This window comes from Triturus cristatus, chromosome 3_2 (assembly GCF_964204655.1).
Source record: "Triturus cristatus chromosome 3_2, aTriCri1.1, whole genome shotgun sequence".
Lineage (NCBI taxonomy): Eukaryota > Metazoa > Chordata > Amphibia > Caudata > Salamandridae > Triturus > Triturus cristatus.
Genome location: NC_140584.1, coordinates 699,944,136 through 699,962,233, shown reverse-complemented (window position 1 = coordinate 699,962,233; position 18,098 = coordinate 699,944,136). Strand labels below are relative to the sequence as shown.

General features: G+C 42.8%; 1 protein-coding gene across 2 annotated transcripts in view; it reads right to left on the bottom strand.

Annotated features, from left to right (window-relative positions):
* Window positions 1-18,098, bottom strand: part of DNAH7 (dynein axonemal heavy chain 7) — a 1,967,826-nt gene that overhangs the window by 1,208,851 nt on the left and 740,877 nt on the right. For both annotated transcript variants that reach the window (XM_085648764.1, XM_085648765.1), the window contains exon 31: window positions 11,575-11,757. In XM_085648764.1, the coding sequence (XP_085504890.1) occupies window positions 11,575-11,757 (183 nt within the window). The remainder of the gene's footprint in view (window positions 1-11,574; window positions 11,758-18,098) is intronic.

Below are 18,098 nucleotides of genomic sequence, written 5' to 3'. Positions count from 1 at the left end.
TGTCACTGGTATTTGCGGGAACTGTATCAATACTGTCTGGGATATTGAAGGTGTGAAAGACAAGTATGTAGGTGTCTAGAGACCTACATCCATAATGGATAGACGTTTGAAACAGTCCATAGAGTAACACTTGGATCACTGCAAAACTACCTGACTACTGACTGAATAATTTGAGTACTAAAATACATACTCTGTGAATCTTTTTAAGATTTTGCATTCTAGTGCAGTGAATAGGTTAGTACTTACTGCCAAATGAGTCAGTGGAGGTGTGCAATTAAAGTCACAGAGTGTTTATTGGAGTTTATAGATACTGACAGAGAAATTGAAGGTCTGAAAGGCAATTGTGTTGGTAGTTACAGGCCTCCATGCATACTGGAAACACGTTTGAATCAATCCATGTGCTAAGGCCTGCCTCACTCCATTAGTACTTAGGTACTGACTGAATGATTAGACTATTGCAAGAAGCGTACCTGGATGAATTTACAAGTGTTTTAGTTTTGGCGCAGTGAATGCATTACTACATGGTGCTGAATAAGTTACTGGAACACTGTAAGGGGAGTGACAGGATGTTTGCTGAAAGTTTATGGATAGTGACTGGGGAATTGAAGCTGTTAAAGACAAGTGTATAGTGTGTTAGAAGACTGCATGCATACTGCATAGACATTTGTAGCCCTCTATGTGGTAATGCATGGTTCACTACATGAGTACCTGGAAACTGACTGAATCATTAGACTACTGCTAGGAGAGTGCCTGGGTAAAACTTTTAAGTTTTTCAGTTTTGGCGCAGTAAAAAGATTAGTACATGGTACTGGATCAGTCACTGGATGAGTGCAAGATGAGTGACAGGATGTTTATTGAAGTATATAGATACTTACTAGTTAATTAAAGAAGTGAAAGACAAGTGTGTAGGTGAATAGAGGCCTGTATGCATACTGGATAGGGGTTTGAAGCAGTCCATGTTGTAAGTCCTGGCTCGCTGCATGAGTACTTGGATACTGACTGAATGATAAGAGTACTGCAAAGAGAGTGCCCGAGTGAATTTATAAGTGTTTTTAAGCAGTTATGCGTATTCAAACATATGAAGTACCCAAATGCTTCTATCACAGTGGTTCCCAAATGCACACAGACTCTCAGTGTGATTCTAGATGAACAACACTATCCCTAGGAGTACTGCACTTTACTGTCAATGCCCGACTCATATTATCAATGCATAAGCAATGACTGGCTTCTAATGCTACTAAAACTGACAACATGACAGGTTTTAAAACAGTTATCTGTCAGCAAATATATGATGTTACCAAATGCTTCTCTCACAATGGTTCCCAAATGCACACAGACTCACAGTGTGATTCTAGACGAGCAACACCATCCCTAGGAGTTTACCAAAACTCATTCACTACTGTGGAAGGGGTAAGGGAACTGCACACAATCTACATATTTAAGTACTGCACTTTAGTGTCAAAGCCTAACTCATTTTATCAATGCATAAGCAAAGACTGGCTTCTAATGCTACTAAAACTTGACAACATGACAGTTTTTAAAACAGTTGTCTGTCAGCCAATACACAATGTTACCAAATCCTTCTCTCACAATCCTTACCCAAATGCACACAGACTCACAGTGTGATTTTAGGCAAGCAACACTATCCTAGGAGTTTACCAAAACTCATTCACTAGTGTAGAAGGGGTAACAGTTCTGCACACAATCTACATATTTAAGTACTGCACTTTAGTGTCAAAGCCTGACTTATTTTATCAATGCATAAACAATGACTGGCTTCTAATGCTACTAAAACTTGACAACATGACAGGTTTAAAAACAATTGTCTGTCAGCAAATACATAATTTTACCAAATGCTTCTCTCACAGTGGTTCCCAAATGCACACAGACTCACAGTGTCATTCTAGACAAGGAACATTATCCCTAGGAGTTTACCAAAACTCATTCACTACTGTGCAAGGGGTAAGGGGACTGCACCCAATCTACATATTTCAGTACTGCACTTTAGTGTCAAACCCTGACTCATCGTGGCGCCGCGGCCAGAGCGACTGACTCCAGAAACTGGGGATCACGGTTCGATCCCCAGCACCAGAGGCAGATTAATCCAGCACCATGTGACTCTGGGCAATAGCTTGCTTAATCTTCCCAACGGCCCCCAGGGCCTAGAGACCCTTACGGGTGATTGTTCGCGATTTACAAATGTGGATTATTATTATAAGCAAAGACTGTCTTCTAATGCTACTAAAACTTCACAACATGACAGGTTTTAAAACAGTTATCTGTCAGCAAATGCACGATGTTACCAAATGCTTCTCTCACAATCCTTACCCGGAAGGAACACAGACTCACAGTGTGATTGTAGACAAGCAACACTATCCTAGGAGTTTACCAAAACTCATTTACTAGTCTGGAAGGGGTAAGGGGACTGCACACAATCTACATATTTAAGTACTGCACTTTACTATCAAAACCTGACTCATTTAAATGAATGCACAACCAAAGACTGGCTTCTAATGCTACTAAAACTTGACAACATGACAGGTTTTAAAACAATTTTCTGTCAGCAAATACATAATTTTACCAAATGCTTCTCTCACAGTGGTTCCCAAATGCACACAGACTCACAGTGTGATTCTAGACAAGCAACACTATCCCTAGGAGTTCACCAAAACTCATTCACGACTGTGCAAGGGGTAAGGGGACTGCACACAATCTACATATTTCAGTACTGCACTTTAGTGTCAAAGCCTAACTCATTTTGTCAATGCATAAGCAAAGACTGCCTTCTAATGCTTCTAAAACTTGACAACATGGCATGTTTTGAAACAGTTATCTGTGAGCAAATACATGATGTTACCAAATGCTTCTCTCACAGTGGTTCCCAAAGGCACACACACTCACAGTGTGATTCTAGACAAGCAACACTATCACTAGGAGTTTACCAAAACTCATTCACTACTATGGAAGGGATAAGGGGACTGCACACAATCTACATATTTAAGTACTACACTTTAGTGTCAAAGCCTGACTCATTTTATCACTGCACAACCAAAGACTGGCTTCTAATGCTACTAAAACTTGACAACAAGACAGGTTTTAAAACAGTTATCTGTCAGCAAATACATGATGTTACCAAATGCTTCTCTCACAATGGTTACCGAAATGCACACAAACTCACATTGTGATTCTAGACAAGCAACACTATTCCTAGGAGTTTACCAAAACTCATTGACTACTCTGGAAGGGGTAAGGGTACTGCACACAATCTACATATTTCAGTACTGCACTTTAGTGTCAAAGCCTGACTCATTTTGTCAATGCATAAGCAAAGACTGGCTTCTAATGCTACTAAAACTTGACAACATGACAGGTTTTAAAACAATTATCTGCAAGCAAATACATGATATTACGAAATGCTTCTCTCACAATGCTTACCCAAATACACACAGACTCACAGTGTGATTATAGACAGCCAAATATCTCTTGTACAAAATACATTTACTAGTCTACAAGATCTAAGGTGACTGCACACATTGCAGAAAATCTTCTACTACAGATTAGTACCAAAATGTTTCTCTCAAAATGATTCCTAAATGCACACAGACTCCCTCAGTCATTCTAGACAAACAACACTATCCCTTGCACTATACCAAAACACATTTTTTAATCTACAAATACTACATTTTAGTGTAGAAACATGACTCATTTTGCAAATGTATAAACAATGACTGATTTCTAATTGAACCAAAATATAAAAACTGCACAGTTATCTTTCTGCAAACACATGAAGAACACAAATGCTTATCACAGAATGATTTCTACATACACACACACTGTCAATAACATTGTAGACAAAAAAAAGTGCTCCCTGCACTTTACCAGGAAAAATACATTAGTCTGATTAAAATCAAAATACAGCACATACATCCCCTCACAATTAAATAACTCACATTTCAAGTTGTTTTGTAGATTAAGAAGTATATCAGTCACACACCAGATTTTCTTATACAGAATCTCTGCACTGTGCACCTGTCAGCAAAACCAAAGAATGGCAAAGTTTCCCTCTCATTTTCCACACATATTCATGTAAATATCAAATCACATTCCTTCCCACATAAATTCAAAACCAAACACACATTTCTACTGGTTAAACATTTCAATCCTTTCCAAATGACATACATTTCAACCCTACCCCCAATCTGCCTTCTGCCTGTTACCATAGAAACAGGTCCTGGAACACTGCACTGAGCACACAGGTCACAAGTTCAGCACACAATGTTGCTAATCAAAACAGCAAATGTGCTTGACTATTCAACATAGCAGCTTATCATATATAATGTTCCTTTCAATCACTTTTTGTTAACCAATAAGAATCATGCGTTTAAGAAACAGAAACATGCACCCTACCTTTCAGTGTAGAAGGTTGTCAAACAACCAATGATTTCTTGTCTTTTTTCAAAACTGCATCTTAGCCAACATTTTAGAAAAATCTTACTTTTCAAACTGCCATTTCATTTACAGAGACCATCTGAGTGCATCCAGACCTCCCTTCAAGATGCTTAGAGTGTGGATTGTGGGACACAGCTATATTTTCTGGAGCCAAAGGTATGCAGAAAACAAAGGCATTCACAAAGACCTAGGTTAGCCAAATGTAGACATTAAATGGATTGGACAGAGAGGGTTAAAGTGGCACCAATTGATGCCATTGCTAAAATTCTTTATGCATATCCAACACCCTGACGTCATAATAGTGCACTGTGGTGGCAATGACCTAGGCACTTTGACTGGGGTAGGTCTGGAAATGCTTATGAAGGACACCTTTGCAGAATTGATTTCACTTTTTCTCAAAACTGCCTTTGTGTATTCCAACATATGCCAAAGGCAGAAATGGAACTGGTCCAATCATTTTTGTCCACAAATTGAGAAAGCTAGGAAACATGTGAATAAATTTGTTTCTGCTTTTCTCCGAGACTATAGAATGGGGTCCATTTACAATAACAATCTGCACTTTCATATGCAAGAGATAAATAGGAGAGATGGAGTACACTTTACAGATGAAAGAAACGGAGTCTTCCTCAACAACTTTAGACACTGTATAGGTACTTACTTATAAGTACCAAAAACTCTCAATGAACAAAACACTTAAGCTTGATGTTTATCTCCCAAAAATTTCAGGTTTTTTCCCTTGGATCCGCGCACCCAACGCGTTAGGAACCGCGCACCCAACGCGAGAGGGGGCGTTGGGTCTCCAACGTCCCAGCCGGCTCCCCGCGTCCTTAGGGAGCCGGCATTGCTTTTCCACATGGGGAGCTGCTGACATGCAGCTCCCCGTGTAGAAAAGCAATATCGTTTGGATTTTGAAAGAGAGAGCAGGTTTCTCTGCTCTCTCTTTCAAAATCCTAACGAAGTTTGCTATGGAAGGGCGAGAGACTCCCGCCCTCTCATAGCAAACAACAGTGTCCTAGAGGTGGGCACCCCAGGACACTGTAGGAGCCGGCCCTGGGGGGTGGCGGTCCCCAGGGCCCTCGAAGGCTCCAGGAGGGGGGCCACGCAGCCCCCCTCCCTCGATAAATTTCAAAACATTGTACCCCGGGATTTGGCCCACCCGCGCTTCGTTTTTTTTTTTGTCCGGATCCGCGCACCCTGCGTGCATTTCACCGATATATTATTTTCTTTAAAAGGGGGCCCCAGGGGGTCCTTCTGGGACCCCCTAAGCAACACTAGAGGGTCAGAGTCTTTCTACCCTGCCCCCTTTATATGTTTTAAACACTTATTCCCCTTACTTCTTCAGCCTCGCTTCTACCGAGGCACAAAATGGCTCCCAACAGTTCCTGGTTTCGAATGTAGACAGACACTTCACAGCCAATTAGCATTCAGCGCATGATCGGGAAGGTGCATGCTCGGTTCGGGGAGGGTCCGCTTAGGGTGCACATAGGGTGCGCGAATCCTCCGAGGCCACAGATATATCTATCTTTTTTAGTCTAATTTTCTCAGGAACTACTGAACAGATTTACACCATTTATGCAAAAGGCACGAGTCTGAACTGAGGACTACCTCTTTGCCAAATTTGGTGTAATTCCGTTCAGCAGTTCGGGCTGTAGCTGCGTCAACAGGTCCTATGGGAAATTGCATGGGGAAAACGTGTTTTGGGACTCCCCTTTTTTCTCAGCCCCCGCTTGACGAATCACCACGAAACTTTCAGGATAGGAGCGCACCGGAGCTGGCCAAAATTTGGAAAATTTCGCGAAGATTCGTCAACCGGCGCCAGACTTATTGGCAATAGAATGTTGCGGATTTCCTATGGAAAATAGGTCCTAACTATAACTACCTACCAGTAGGTAATGTATATATATATTCACTTAAAAAACCATAGGTTTCACACACGTTATAGTTAGGAATTAGCATTTAAAAAACCTTGCAAATTCACTTAAAAAACCATAGGTTTCACACATGTTATAGTTAGCTGGACATTTCCCTCATAAAAAACCAATGAAATTCCCCCGTTATAGTTGGTGCAGGCAACTATAACTCAAGCGACCTCAATCCTCTGCCGATGACGTCAGATATTACATCACTGTATTTAGACACCTATTTACCCATGTCTTCTTCCATTAATCTTTAGCTATACATATATTACAAATATTTATTTTTCAGAAAGACACATATGTAATCAGTGATGTAATATCTGACGTTGAAACGCGTCTGTTTTGCATTCGGTTTTAACGATTAAACCTTGCTGAAATCAAGTCCCGTGAGTGCCGTTTTTCCTTCTAAGACGAGGGAATAGTGGAGCTTGGATATATATATATATATATATATATATATATATATATATATCCGGCTCACATTTCCGTCACGCCCCTTCACTCGCGGTCGGGTGCTTTCTATGCGGCGACGGACACCGCACTCAGTCAAAGCTCCGGGTACAAAGGCACCAGCACTCACGGGAACAGTTGTCCAATTTTATTTTATTTGGACCAGCTTACAGCAAAACGCGTTTCAGCTATCGCCTTCGTCAATTGCTAGAGGCAACAACTCCTCAGTGGACATAAATACTCCATTTGCAAACGTAGATATCAACATAGGACTTACTCCAGTCCACATTGGCGGCCATTACTAAACATGCAAACAACGTTCTCAGTTGCAATACAATTCTGCCCTGGATGGGCCTTCCAAAACATCACACCCTGGATGGGTTTTGTTCTGCCACATGTTTAAAAACAATTTCAATGAAAACAATGATAATACAGCATAATCAGGATCGATACATAGATACTTCAGACTACAGGTGGACAGCCAACTCCTCCCCACTATTCAGACCAAGTGGCATTTTGGTCTGTACATCAATAATATACCTGGATTCCAGTTTCCTTAATTGTAACTGTCTGTCACCCCCTCTAACATTTAATGGCACGTGATCCAGGCAGAAAAAACTTAATAAATCCCTATTACTTTGGTGAAGGGATTCAAAGTGTCTTGCCACTGGATATGACACATCCTTATTGTGAATAGCCCTCATATGTTCCAAAATGCGTACCTTGGTTGGGTGAATGGTGCTCCCTATGTAATATAAACCACAAGGGCAAACCAGGCAGTAAACTGTGAAACTGGTATTGCAATTCATCAGTTTATTAATCTTTCTGGGGGACTTGAGACCTGGGACTTTATAGTGTGTTGTTTTCTTGCTATTTCTACAAGCCCTGCATTTAAGGCACGGATAAAATCCAGTTATTCTCCCAAAAGGTGGTGTTATCCTCTCTTTATTGCAATGGCTTTGTACTAGGTCATCATGTAACGTTCTAGCTCTTCTGAATGTCAATGGTGGTGCCTTAGGTATATCTTTTCCTAAAACTGAATCCGTTTTCAGAATATACCAATTCCTTCTTAGTATGTTTCTGATGACCTGAGCATCCTCAGAATAATCTATAATTATCCTGAATTTGTTATCAATCTTACTTGCTGGTCTGGTAATGTGATCCTCATCTTTAATCAAATCCAGTCTAGACTTCATTTCTGCTTTTCTGACGGCCTCATTAAGGATGTCCTGATGATAACCTCTCTGCTTGAACCTATTCATGCTTTCTCTCGCTGCTGCTTGATAGTCACTATCTAGGGAGCAATTTCGCTTAATCCTAAGGAGTTCACCATAAGGTATACTGCGTATGGTCTTCACAAAATGGCAACTTCGGGCATGCAATACAGAATTCCCCGCGGTCGGTTTTCTATGCAAACGAGTGCACAGTCTACCTTCCATGGGGAACACCACTAAGTCCAAGTAGTTCACACATTTGTTACTGATATCCCCTGTGAACTTGAGGTTAAGGTCATTGTTGTTAAGTATCTCAACAAAATCATTTGCCATACGTTCAGTTCCATTAAAAACAATTAACAAATCATCAATGTATCTTGTCCAACAAATGACTCTTTGAGTCCAACATGCATTGGTCTCCGCCCAGGCCACCTGCTCCTCCCACCAGCCCACGAACAAGTTCGCGTAGCTGGGGGCGAAGCAGGTCCCCATCGCGGTACCGCGTATCTGTTTAAACAAGACATCCTGAAACAGAAAAATGTTATTATGCAAGCAGAATCTCACGAACTCAATTATCATTATATTGTGTTCTGCCAAATTGATTGGCCGATCATTCAGGAAGTGTTGAACTGCCTGGATTCCTTGGTCATGATTAATGCTTGTATATATAGGTTGGGGATTATGGGGATTAAGGCAATTAAATATTACTTACTTAACGTTTAAAAAACCCTAGAAATTCAATGATAAAACCAAATGTTACAGGACATTATAGTTAGGAAATAGAATTTAAAAAAACTTCATGGATGCCTCCACATTGAGACTCCGTGATTCGGAGCTCCGTGGCCCCAAATTTCCGGGTGGTGCATCTCCCGCAGCTGGGAGGTCGCGTAAAAATCAAAGCTCCAAGTTCCCACCTGTGGAGACGCACTCTGACATCCACTGCAGCAAACTTCATGAGGTAAAAGCCGGATCGGCGGGCGGATCCAGTTTACAGCATGCCTGTCGATTCACGCCTGATGCGTTTTGTGCTCATTGCACTCTTCAGAGGCGCGACAGTCATTTTGGCATAGAGGCCACACCTCCCACTTAAAAATATGAGCCCTCCAATGGGCGACTCGAATGAGTCTGTGTTGGTTTGTGGGTCTTGTAGTTTGTACCTCAGTTGTGTGCCGCTGTCCGAGACGTTTCAAGCCCACCAATGGGCCTCCACTCGCACATCCGGCTTGTCAATCCTCCATGGATGCCTCCACATTGAGACTCCGTGATATGGAGCTCCGTGGCCACAAATTTCCGGGCGGTGCATCTCCCGCGGCTGGGAGGCCGCTGAAAAATCAAAGCTCCAAGGTTCCCACCTGTGGAGACGCACTCTGACATCCACTACAGCAACCTTAATGAGGTAAAAGCCGGATCGGCGGGCGGATCCAGTTTACAGCATGCCTGTCGATTCACGCCTGATGCATTTCGTGCTCATTGCACTCTTCAGAGGCGCGACAGTCATTTTGGCATAGAGGCCACACCTCCCACTTAAAAATATGAGCCCTCCAATAGGCGACTCGAATGAGTCCACGTTGGTTTGTGGGTCTTGTAGTGTGTGCCTCAGTTGTGTGCCGCTGTCTGAGACGTTTCGAGCCCACCAATGGGCCTCCACTCGCACATCCGGCTTGTTAATCCTCCATGGATGCCTCAACATTGAGACTCCGTGATTCAGAGCTCCGTGGCCCTGCAACAGCCTCTAGACTCTGGCACCTGCGAGTCATGCCCTGCCAAGTGGTGCCAAACCATTCCTATGCCCTTGGAGATGGTTTTTCTGGCTGTTTCTGCAAGAATCCACGCAGTGCTGACTTTATGCCGGTCAGAACGGATGCATTCATCTCAACGCATCACCACTTCGTGGATGCCACAGCGTCGGCTGCACAGCTTGATGACAATGCATTGCCTTTACTGCGGACGGTTCGCCAATGATGCATCAGCGAAATTCACAATATGAAACTGACGTATCACCTACAATCTGACGAATTGGCGACGGCACATCACCTCCGACAGCTCCTGGCAGTAACCCTCATCATCGACGCTTCCTCCGTGCAGGTACTGTTTTCAGCGGGCCCTGCGTGAATCTTATATACGCACTGCGCTCTATCACGGTCGGCTTGACTTTTCAGATATGACCCAGTCCATCGTGACCAGATTGCCCCGGTTGGTGCTTTAAGCAGTATATTTCAAGATATTTTTTACAAATTCCTAACTAAGGTTCTACTTATTTAATTTTGTCATTTCTGCCTTGTTTTGATCATTAAATTAAGCTCTATTTATCTAACCTGGTGTGGATTATTTTTGTGTTGGGTTTTTCTGTGTTTAACTGTAATAAGTGTTGCACAAACACATTACAAATTGCCTTTTAAGTAAAGCCTGTCTACTCTGTGCCAAGCTGCCAAAGGGTGAGCACAGGTTAATTTAGGGTCTGACTTATTCTGGCTAGAATTATGGTCCCAGCACGGACAGGGTGCATACCTCTACCAACTAGAGACCTAATTTCTAACAGTTCCCTAAACCTTGTTTTTTCAGTAAATGCCTGTGAGTTTTTTAAACTAATGTTGAGGGCTCGAGAACAAGATTAACCATATCTTACCTTTTATAAAGTATCTTCATTGTAAATATGCATATACATATATATGACACAGTAACACAGTTCCAAAACTGTTTGCTCACATTACTTATCAGGCAGGTCGCAAACGACCCCCAGTATCCAGCACTAGGGCATATTTGCCTGTATTTTTTTCATGGGTTTAAATAGCCTCATAACTATTTTCACTAGCGTAAATGTAAGTCCACTTAAGCAAATGTGGATATTCACCACAGAAATATACTTTCCAATTGTGCGTACCTAGCACTGATGTGTCTTGGCTCAGATAAAGTAGATGTGCAGTGATACACTGCAAAAATCCCTAACACAGCATGCAATGCAAAATGACTTCTCCTAGGAGGATTTTGTTTGACCCCTAAAGTGGGTGGATGCAGTGCTCTCTATACCTCCTTGTGCATGTTTTTGCCCCACAGGAAATTATGCCATGGCAGCTTCAACACTGGGGATCTGTCTTGTAAACAGAGGTGTTTCGGTAGTATATGATGGTACATCTTTAGAGGCCCATCTACAGGGATGTTTACATGGACAGCACGATCTAGGCATGGGTGTCTACTAACATTGCAGGTCTCAAACAAGATCCCCCAGCAGCAAACAGTCAAACAAAGCTCAACTATTTAGAGGCTGTGAATACAAGTGGCACTAGAACACTCATGAGAGTACCAGCAGTGCTACATCTGCTTCCACAAGACCCACCTCCTCAACTTATGGGTATGAATGCAGAGCATGAGGTACTCATGCGCAAGATTTGTAAATGTACTTCATAATATGAAATGATTACACATTACTGTAGCAGAATCAGGCACTTGACAGATGACACTTTTAGAAAAAGAATACATAACCAACGTATGGGAATCAGTAATATATTGCAATGAATGGTTTCATGCCAGATAAAGAAGATACTTACAGTAGCAGGTGAGGCCACTTCTAAGTCCATGGGCTCAAAGATAAGGCTCATTTGTGAAGACATCTGGATGATCTCACCACTCATAAGGCACAGTTTCTTGTTGTCGTCCAACACTGTGTTCATATTTTCAATCCACACTGCATCGACTGGGCCATCAAAAATGAGCCATTTCCTGTCTGGACTCTGTTTAGTAGATATTTCGGTTTACAACTTTAGTTGAAGAAACATTAATATTTATAAATATGTTGTTTATTTCAATCATCAAGATCATAAGACGTGCTAAATTACATAATACCCTTTTCCTCAAGATTGGACACAAGTATCTCCTTTATAGGGCCTGATAAATACTTAATAATAAATAAAATGTTTAATGGACTCCAGCTCACCAGGGCATCCTGTTGCATATAACGTAGGAGCCAGGCATTTAGGGAACTCACATTTTCCAGAAAACCAGTTTAAATGGTGTCAAGAGCACTCACTTATGTCAAGAGTAGACCAAGCCCTGTTACTGATCTATATCCAGTGCACTGGTTATGAGAATGAAAGCCCTCATTGTAGGTTTCATCACTTCATTTGTTTCCCTCTTAGAAGTAGTTTACTAAATAAGTACTAAACTTTTATGGTTTAGTTGTTTTGCAGAGGGAGGCATCACTGCAAGATCTTACCTTGTCCAGCCTTACCCTATGCTCCAATCCACTTCCATCCACTCCCACCTCACACAGAGGCTGCTGCCTACATTAACCACTGCTAAGAGCTGCTGGTAAATATATGTGTTAGACTCCACGGAATTGAGAGTTCCATGTGGTTTTACGACCAGTAAATTCCCATTCCATGGGGTGCAACTTGTAATTGCACTGTACTGATATGGTGTTACATACAGGTAATGTACATTTCACATTTGGGACCTATGTTCAATGGTCTTCAGGATATTGATAAGATAAATATATCAGATTCGAATTTGCAGTAGATAATGTAAAGCAAATCCTTAAGAATATGACAGTGTCAAAATCAACCATAACTTATGTGATATTCTGCACACTGAATTGTTTAATGTAGCCTCATGTTTAACAGTTTGAAATACTAAAAACGTGAACACAAAGGGCCTGATTATGATGATGGTCGGACGAGCGCCCGGCCGCATCCTGTCGGGAACAGGAACGGCTGTCAGGGAGTCGGCGGTCCTGCCAGACAGATTAAGATCCGCCTGCCGTGGAGGCAGTCAGAAACATGCCTCTTAGCATTGAGGCTTGAGCTGCTACCCGAAAAAGGGCTGCAGCACAAGCCTCACTGGTACGAGGCATGTTTGTAAACATCCTGCATGCATAGGTGGCACTTCTATGCAGATCCGCATGTCACCTAAGGAACAGAACAATGTTGATGGGGTGCCGCATGATGCCAGCTACGGGAATGCAGAGCCACTGCTGAAAAGTTTTCGGATCAAGTCTGATATCTGATTAATATTCACAAGGTAAAGAATCTGCAGCTAGAAGTATTCACCAGAAGGCTTGTGTGAGTCACAATAGCATGGATACACTATTTAATAAATAAAATAAAATGTTTCAGACTAAACTTTATTCATTGAAAGTGATAAGGAGCAAAGATGGCTCATTTAGCTGTGGAAGCAGACCATGACAGCATGCACCCTCCTACAAAACTGGATGAAAGACAAAATGCATCTATGCCACCTTGTCCATTGTGCCTGCTGTGAGAGTGAGCAACTCAAATTGCCAGGGAAATGTCATAAATCAGAATAGCCTAGAAGAAATTGTTGCTTTAAAATACCAGGAGTATTGCCATTTAAAAAGATTTCTGTACTTGATGAACAAATTACTTACCTTTAGTAACGCTTTTTCTGGTGGATACAGTATCTGCTTGTGGATTCCTCACCTTTTGAATTACCCTGCACACAGCATTACACTGAAACCTATTCATAGCTCTACCACATCGACGAGGATGTCACAATAGCACGGCTCCGCTCGCAACTCCGTCGGTGTGCTGGTGTCAGTTCCACCCATTTTGTCTGTGCCTTCGAGTCGAACGGGTGAACCGACAACATTTCACAAGTATATAAAGAATACAAAATATATATATATCCTACTCAAGAAGAAAGTAAACTGGAAATTCTAAAACATAGATGTTTCCTGGCGACAAGCATCATGTATCTCCAATGCCAATAAACACAAGACTTACTTACTCAAAATTCTTTTCAGTATAAGTAGGTAGACACCGGGGTGGCGGGTGAGTCAGTGAGGAATCAAGAGGCAGATACTGTATGCACCAGAAAAAGCGTTACCAAAGGTAAGTAACTTGTTCTTCTGATGGATATATCTGCCAGTGGATTCCTCACCTTTTGAATTGAATCCCCAAGCAGTCCCGCTCCCGGAGGAGGGTGTTCACCAACCTACACCAAAAGGTCCTGCAGCACAGAACATGCAAAATGGCCATCCCTCCTCACCTCCGAATCTAAGCAGTAATGCCTTGCATAAGTGTGGAGGGAGGATCAAGTTGCCGCCTTGCAGATGTCAACAGCAGAGACACCTCTAGCCAAAGCCGAAGAAGACTTGGCTCTGGTAGAATGAGCTCTAATACCTTCAGACGGCTCTTTCTTGGCCAAGACGTAGCAGATCTTGATGCACATGATGATCCACCTGGACAATGTTCGCTTGTTGACAGCCTTGCCCTTCCTTTTTCCCACATAATCAATGAAGAGCTGGTTGTCTAGCCTGAAGTCCTTAGTTCTGTCGAGGTAGAAGCTGACCGCCCTCAGAGTCCAGGAGGTGAAGTCTCTCCTCCTAAGAAGGATGAGGGGGAAGATAGAAAGTGGGTAAAGTTATGGACTGCCCCAGGTGAAAAGGAGTAATCACTTTAGGCAGGAAAGCAGCTTTGGTCTTGAGAACCGTCTTTTCTGCATGGATAGAGGTGAAAGGAGGTTTAGAACTAAGAGCTTGCAGCTCACTAATCCTCCTGGTAGAGGTAATCGCAATCAGAAAAATTGTTTTAAATGAGAGAAGCCTAAACAGACAAATATGTAGAGGCTCGAAAGGAGATCCCATCAGGAAAGTAAGAACTAAATTTAAATCCTACTGATAATAAAAGAAGGGAGCGGAAATGTATTAGTGAGACCCTTAATGAATCTCATGACTATGGGAGACTTAAACAACGATGGTTGGTCTGGCAAACAAAGAAGGGCTGACAAGGCCGACAAGTAGCTATTAACAGTCGCTGCAGCACAACCCTGCTGAGCCAAAGAAAGAGAAAAATTAGGAATATCAAACAAATGGGCCTTTAAAGTATCAATTGAACTCCCTCCACACCATTTAACAAACCTGGCCCACCTACTGGAATAGACAGATTTGGTGGAGTGTCTTCTGGCCGATAAAATAATATCCACCACATCCGTAGGGAGAAAGAAAGGCCTTAGGTTGCTCGTTCAATCTTCAGGCACAAAGGTGCAGGCTCTGGTGGTAGGGGTGTAGAACCTGCCTCTGCGAGAGGAGTTCTGCCCTGAGAGGGAGACGAATCTGAGGGTGCAATGAGAAATGAAGGTCTGTGTACCACACCACCTTTGCGCCAATCCGGGGCGATCAATATGACTTGGGCCTGGTCTTGGCCAATCTTCCTCAGAATCTGAGGAATCAAGGGTATAGGAGGAAACGTGTAAAGAAGCTGTGAGTCCCAATCTAACTGAAACGCGTCCCCCAGAACTCCCTGCATCGGATACTGGAGACTGTGGAACGACGGGCAGTGTGCATTCTCGTGAGTGGCAAACAGGTTCAACGGAGGAAATCCCCACATCCTGAAAATGTGATGGACTATCTCTGGATGAAGACGCCATTCATGATCGGCCCGAATATTGCCGACTGAGACGGTCTGCACACACATTCAGCACCCCGGCCAGATGATTTGCAATCACGCAAATCCGATGGTCCTGAGCCCAAGACCAGAGTCGCAGAGCCTCTCTACAGAGACGACACAACCCTACTCCTCCCTGTTTGTTGATCGTGGTAGTGTTGTCCTCAGGACCAGAAGAACAAGTTAATTACCTTTGGTAATGCTTTTTCTGGTGGATACAGTATCTACCTGTGGATTCCTCACCTTTTGAATTACCCCGTGACCAGCATTTCACAGAAACTTTGATAGCTCTCCCACGTCGATGAGGACGTAGAGAGTTCAAGTTCAAGTTTATTTGTGTGATTAATTAAAATCTTACAAAAAATGATTAAAATATCCTCAAATATAAAAACATTAAAACGCTATAATCACAATTGCTATCATGCCTCTAATACAATATACAATATATAAAAAAAATAGAATAAATTATTATTCCCCTAATTTTTTATCCAGTGCTCAAAAATTTTACAAATGCAGAAATCATGATCAGGACGTCACAATAGCACGGCTCTGCTTGTGACTCCGCATGAGGTCACCGGAGCCATAAGAAGGCCTCGTTGGTGTGCTGACGTCAGTTCCACCCACTTTTTCTGTGCCTTCGAGGCGAACGGGTGGACCTACAACATATTGCGAGTATACACAGTATACAATATATACACAAATATACCCAATATATAAATGAAATAAATAGGAAAATACAGGCAAGACATTTCCTAAAAACAAGCATCTAAGCAAGACAAATGACATAGAAATAGTAAAATGTCGAGCACAAAAACCTTCTCGGTATACGTAGGTAGACAACAGGGAGGAGGGTGGGTCAGTGAGGAATCCACAGGCAGATACTGTATCTACCAGAAAAAGCATTACCGAAGGTAAGTACGTTGTTCTTCTGATGGATACATCTGCCTGTGGATTCCACACTTTTTTAATTGAATCCCCAAGCAGTCCCTCTCCCCGCAGAGGGTGCCCACCTACTCATACCAAAAAGTCCTGCAGAACAGAACATGCACAATGGCCATCCCTCCTCACCCCTGATTCCAAGCAATAATACTTTGCGAAGGTGTGGAGGGAGGCCCATGTTGCTGCCTTACAGATACCTGCAATAGATACACCTCTAGCCAAAGCAGAAGTTGAAGACTTTGCTAAAGTTGAATGAGCTCTAATACCTTCAGGCAGGTCCTTCTTGGCCAAGGCATAGCAGATCTTGATGCACAAGATGATAAACCTGGAAAGCGTTCTCTTATGAACAGCTGTGCCCTTCATTTGTCCCACGTAACTAACAAAGAGCTGCTAGTCCAGCCTCAAGTCCTTGGTTCTATCCAAGCAGAAGCCGATCGCCATTCGAGGATCAAGGAGGTGAAGTCTCTCCTCCTCCTTGGAAGATTATTGAGAATGATAGAATGCAGGTAAGGTGATAGACTGCACTAGATGAAAAGGTGTACCCACCTTTGGCAGGCAAGCAGCTCTGGTCCTAAGAACCATCTTGTCTGCATGGATAGTTGTAAAAAGAGGCTTAGAACTAAGAGCCTGAAGCTCACTTACCCTCTTGGCAGAACTAATAGCACTCAGAATTTTTTTTTTAATGTGAGAAGCCTCAACGGGTAACTATGCAGAGGCTCAAAAGGAGAACCCATCTAGGAAGTCAGAGCCAAATTCAAGTCCCACTGAGGCATAATGAAGGGAGTGGGAGGAAATGCATTAACAAGGCCCTTAATGAACCTCATAAATATTGGGAACTTGAACAACGAAGGCTGGTCTGGCAAACAAAGTTACAAAGCCAACAACTAACCTTTCACACTAGCCACAGCACAGCCTTACTAGGCTAGGAAAAGCAAAAAGCTAAGCACATCAGATAAATAGGCCTTCAAAGGATCAATTGACCTCTCTCCACACCATTTCACAAAGCTGGCCCATCTACAGGAGTAAACAGATTTGGTGGAGTGTCTTCTGGCAGTGGGTTCTGCTGCTGTTGCTGCTAATGCCCTCGAAAGGAAGCCTCCTTTCCAAATCCACAAAATCTTCTATATTCGTAGACCCTAGATTGGGACTGTAGGCCTGAGGACCTCGCAGTGGCCCTGCTATCCTTGAAGCGTTGTAGAGCAAAATCTGCCTTTGTCCCAAAGAGCCTGGATCCATCAGAAGGCAGATGAAGCAGAGTGGCCTGCACATCCGGAGAAAATCCAGAAGATCTCAACCAGGCGTGCCTCCTAGTAGCCACTGAGGAGCCCATCACTCTGGAGACTGAGTCCGCCGTATCCAGGCCTGACTGAATCAACTGACGGGATGCAGCTTGTGTTTCACCCAAGAACTCGAAAAAATGTCCTTGTATGTCATCAGGCAGTTTAGGAGCCACCTCATTGCCTGAGTCTATCAAAGCATGGATATACCTTCCCAACAAGCATGTAGCATTTGTTGCTTTAGGGCCATACTTGCCGAGGAGAAAATCTTTTTGACTGATTGTTCAAGCTTTTTTGAGTCCCTATCCACCGGGGTGGTGGGAAAGGATCCCGCCGACTGTTTGGTAGAACATGAAGCTTGAACCACCAAGCTCTCTGGTGAACAGTGGGAGGTTAGAAAAGCTCCATCCCCGGAGCAGTCTAATAGTACCTTGGCACTGCTCTCAAAAGCGCCTG